Source organism: Sitophilus oryzae, unplaced genomic scaffold, assembly GCF_002938485.1.
Source record: "Sitophilus oryzae breed Bouriz unplaced genomic scaffold, Soryzae_2.0 scaffold_535_pilon_pilon, whole genome shotgun sequence".
Classification (NCBI taxonomy): domain Eukaryota; kingdom Metazoa; phylum Arthropoda; class Insecta; order Coleoptera; family Curculionidae; genus Sitophilus; species Sitophilus oryzae.
In genome coordinates this window covers 727,371-732,381 of record NW_022147124.1, presented here as the reverse complement: position 1 = coordinate 732,381, position 5,011 = coordinate 727,371, and the positions used below count along the sequence as shown (strand labels likewise).

Genomic DNA, 5,011 nt, shown 5'->3' with positions numbered 1-5,011 from the left:
ATCTACCCAGAATTGATAAAACTAATAAACGGAGACAATTTAAAGTTATTGGTAAACCTCTTCAATTCTGTATACAATACCGGAAACATACCGCAGGACTGGCTAAGGTCGATATTTATACCTATTCCTAAAAAAACTGGTGCAAAAAGATGTGATGAGGTTCGTTTAATAAGTCTGATGAGTCAAGTCCTAAAGCTGTTTTTAAAGGTTCTGCATAATCGAATCCGAAGAAAATGTGCGATAGACATAAGTGAACAGCAAATGGGATTTCGCGAGGGACTGGAGACGAGATAAGCCCTGTTTGCGCTATCGGTGCTTTTGCAGAAATGCAGAGATCAACGAAAGGAGGTACACCTATGCTTCATAGACTACACGAAGGCATTCGACTGCGTCAACCACAGGGGATTGCTGAGCATCCTTGAAAGAAGAGGCCTGGATACCCAAGACCTGAAAATTATCCAAAAGCTATACGAGCAACAAGTAGCGACAGTAAAACTACAGGACACTGAAACAACAGCAATACCTATCAAGCGTGGAGTTAGGCAAGGATGCGTATTGAGCCCTATGCTCTTCAATATGTACTCCGAACTAATATTTCGAAATGCGCTTGAGGGATCAGAAGACGGCATAAAAGTGAATGGCAGGCTGATTAACAACATGAGATATGCTGATGATACCGTCGTTATTGCAGACACCACTGAGGGCCTGCAAAGACTTCTTGATAGACTGTCCTCGGTGGGCGACTCAATGGGTCTCAGGATAAATACAAACAAAACAAAAGTCATGGTGATAAATAGAGATGCAAGACAGGCAACGGAGGTAGTCGTAGGTGGGACACCAATAGCAAGAGTCTCAAAGTTTAGATATTTGGGCAGTTGGATTAGTGAAGACCTAAACCCAGACATTGAGATCAGAGCTCGAATTGAGATGGCTAGATCAAACTTCCTAAAATTGCGGAACCTACTGTGCGATAAACGTCTCAACATCCATATAAAAGACAACTTCGTCAAGTGCTACGTACTTTCCACACTTCTCTACGGGGTTGAGTCATGGACACTCAAAGTAAGCGTAATGAATAAGTTGGAAGCATTTGAGATGTGGGTATATCGCAGAATGCTGAGAATACCATGGACTGACCGTGTCTCGAATGAACGAGTTCTAAACCAAATGAACAAAGACCGAGAACTCCTCGACATAATAAAAAAGAGGAAAGCAGCCTATTTGGGCCACATCATGAGACATAGCAAGTATGAATTCCTTCAGATCATCATCGGGGGTAAAATTGAGGGAAAGCGCGGACCCGGACGACGGCAATGCTCCTGGCTGAAGAACATCAGAGATTGGACAGGCCTGGACTCACATACTTTGCTGAGAAGAGCGAAAAATAGAGAGGAATTTGCCATGGTTGTTGCCGACCTTCACAGAATGGAGAAGGCACTTTAAGAAGAAGAAAGAGAAAATAGTCATAAATCATTTTTTTTTCAAATGGAAAACTTCTTTTCTATTTCACTAAAAAAAAGGATTTTCAATTCGTTACGTTTTTTCGTTTTTAACTTATTTTAGATTTAATTTTAAAACGTATATTTTCCTTTCTAGCTTTCTTTCATTCAAACAATCAGAAAATTTATTTCCATCTTTCGCAAAACTAATTATTTGAATTTCCTATATTATAAACACTGCCTGCTTAAACTTGTTAAAGTGTATTTCTAAAAATATATCTCGCATTTTTGCTCTTTAGTGATATCTAATAATTTAACGATCAAATGAACTTACCTGAAGTTCGATCGTAATTATATGAGGCATCCAGTCCAAAGATGTTAATTATTTCACCATGTAGTCCGCCTTTTCGTACTACCTATCCACAAGATTTTAAAGACGAACGCGTCCCCACCACCAGCTCTGCGTCTGGCAGCTGAGACCCGTCCGTGTGTTGTACGCCATCATTTGTTTAAATAATGCTTAATTTGCTTTAATTCATAACCAGTAGGGGGTGTGGTTGGGGGGGATATTAACATCTTTGGACTGGATGCCTCATATAATTACGATCGAACTTCAGGTAAGTTCATTTGATCGTTAAATTATATTTCGGCATCCAGTCCAAAGATGTTAATTATTTCACCATGTAGATGTTTAAAGATATTATGCTGGTTATGAATTTGGGGAAAAGAAATTAACGATAAACCATTTGCAAAAATATGCACAAATAATCACTATATTTAAAACACACCCGTTAACATAATACAGCCTTTGAAATAGGAACAAGTTTTTATCTTTTAACACAGTAAGTACCTATAAGTATAAAGTAACTAGATAATATTTGGTAAAATCTACTATACCAGTATCAAAAAATATATTAACAAAAGATAATATTATTCACATCAAAAATATTTTAAAACAAAACATTACTTCAGATATTAAAATATTTGTTGCGAATTTTTCGCGTTCCATTAGGGGTCGGTTATAGAACTTTGCAAAAGTCTCCGAGTTCTTGCTCCAACCTGCCGAATCTCTGATTATATCCAGTGAGACGCCAGCCCTTTGAGCTGCTGATGTCGAAGCGTGTCTACATGAATGTGCCTTAAAAATACTGACATCGATGCCTGCCATATGTAATGCAGACTTAACCCATCGACTTAATGTTTGTTTGGAGGCAACTTTGTGAGGCTTTTGGAAAGTTATGAACAACCTATCGCAACTAGGTTCCCTAATCTTTTGCGATTCTTCGATGTATTTTTGTAAGCAGGAAACAACACATAAACTTGGTTTGTCACTAAACTTAGGTATTAACAAACAGGGTTGTTTTCTACCAACACCTGATGTTTTTATTTGATCGTCAATAAACATCTGAATATTTGACCCGCACTCTTTTATGTTAGATAATTTAATAAGGGATAAAGTTTGAATTCTTTGACCGGTGGCTAATGTTAAAAGTGTTATGAGCTTAACTGATAAAGTTTTAAAAGAGTTTGGGGGGTGATTTTCAAAATAATCAAATATTTTCTTAGGATCCCACGTAAAATTATAACGTGGTTTCTGAGGTCTAATTTTAGACACACCCTTCATAAACCTTTTTATTATCCTATTATTCCCGATATCTCCTGGGAGTATTAACGCCAAAGCCGATCTATGTGAATTGAAAGAACCATAAACATTATCTGATTTTCCTAACATGGACTGTAAAAATGATAAAATATCTTGGGTGTTACCTACAAACGGGTTTAGGTTGGATTTTTCACAAAAATTCCACCAAAGTTTATATGTTGTCCCATACTGCTTAATGGTAGACGCTGATAAGGACTGTATAGTTGTTTCTACTGCACATTCAGGAACTCCTTGAAGAATTAAAGATCTCCTGATAGCCTCGCTGCTACCAGGGAAAGACTCGCAGATAGAGGATGCTGGTCCAGGCTAAAAGGAGAAGTCAGTAGTTTTACATTTGGTTTAAATATAAGTGGTTCTTTACAACAAAGTTTTTTGAAGAGTGGATACCATACTTGACTTGGCCATAAGGAACCACCAAACACCTTCAGCTTTATCTGATATTATTTTTGCAAAACTCTAAAATGAGAGCGAAGGGAGGGAAAGCATAAAATTTTAAATTTGTCCACGTGAGTGTAAAGGCATCACATGCATATGCGTCTGGATCTTTTAACCATGATACGTACTTAGGACACTTGCAATTGTTATTAGAAGCAAAAAGGTCTACCTCAATAGGTCCTAGCTCAGCTTGTATGAAAGAAAAAGCGTAGTCTGCTAGGGACCATTCTGTTTCTGGCTGTAATACCCTAGACTCCAAATCAGCCCTCCAGTTGTCTTTTGTATTGATGTAAGACGCAAATAACCACAAATTGCGTTCTTCACACCATTGCCAAATCTTTTTTGACAACTCGTGAAAGTGAGTGTATTGGACACTACCCATACGATTTATACAGGCAATGGCTGTGGTGTTATCACATCTTACAAGAACACTGCAATTTCTTAAATGTTTTGCAAAACATTTGAGCCCATAATAAACCGCCTGCAATTCTAAAAAGTTTATGTGTTTTTTCTTTTCATCTAATGTCCACCAACCGTGCGTGTTTTCGTTATTGCAGTGTGCTCCCCAACCTGTGAGGGAGGAATCAGTGTAGATTTCTAGCTGAAAACAGTCTTTTTTAATATCGTTTTTGGAATTGATATTATTTAACCACCAAACTAAATCAGAGTGAAAAGAATTAGTCATTTTTGCGTTATAGTTCATGTTATTTTGTTTCAAAGCCTGTATTTTTTCTCTCTCGAATACTTTGGTATAGAGCCATCCGTATTTTATTGCCGGACAGGCTGATACTAATATTCCAATGAACTTCGCAAACTGTCTTATCTTAACACTCTTTTCCTTTTGAAAATATTTAATGTGATCTATTATTTTGTTTTTCTTTTCGACGGGAAGTTCAATCTGTAGACTGTCCGTATGAAAAATAAATCCAAGAAACTTGCAAGTTTGGGACGGATTTAAAACACTTTTTTCTTGATTAATAATAAAGCCAAGTGACTCAAGTATTTTAACAGTAAGTTCTGTTTTTTGCTTACAATCCGCCATAGTGTCGCCAAATATTAAAAAAATCATCTAAATAATTAACGCATGTGATACCTTTTATTCTGAGTTCCTTAATAACCGGTTTTAAAATTTTGGTGAAGGCGTGGGGTGCGGATGATAAACCAAAGGGAAGACACGTAAACTCGTACAAGGTATCATTAAAGCTAAATCGTAAGTATTTTCGATGTTTAGCGGCCATAGGTACTAAAAAATAAGCATCTTTTAAATCTATAGATGAAAGAAAACAATCTTTTTGAATTAGCCTTAAAACAGTTCTAGTATCTTCCAACTTAAAATGTGGGGAATTTACATGCTTATTAAAATTTTTTAGGTTAAGTATAAACCTTTTTTGTCCATTTGGTTTATCTGCCAAAAAGAATGATGACAAAAATTGATCAGAAAGTGGCTCGCACTTCACGATCGCACCCCGTACAA

At 36.8% G+C, this 5,011-nt stretch overlaps 1 protein-coding gene across 1 annotated transcript; it reads right to left on the bottom strand.

Moving 5' to 3' along the window:
* Positions 1-354: 354 nt before the first annotated feature.
* LOC115886933 lies at positions 355-4,222 on the bottom strand. Its single transcript, XM_030906264.1, has 3 exons — positions 3,707-4,222; positions 2,407-3,408; positions 355-447 (listed from the first exon to the last, which is right to left on the bottom strand). Exons 1-3 carry the CDS (start codon positions 4,220-4,222, stop codon positions 355-357), a joined length of 1,611 nt encoding a protein of 536 aa, XP_030762124.1.
* Positions 4,223-5,011: the final 789 nt, after the last annotated feature.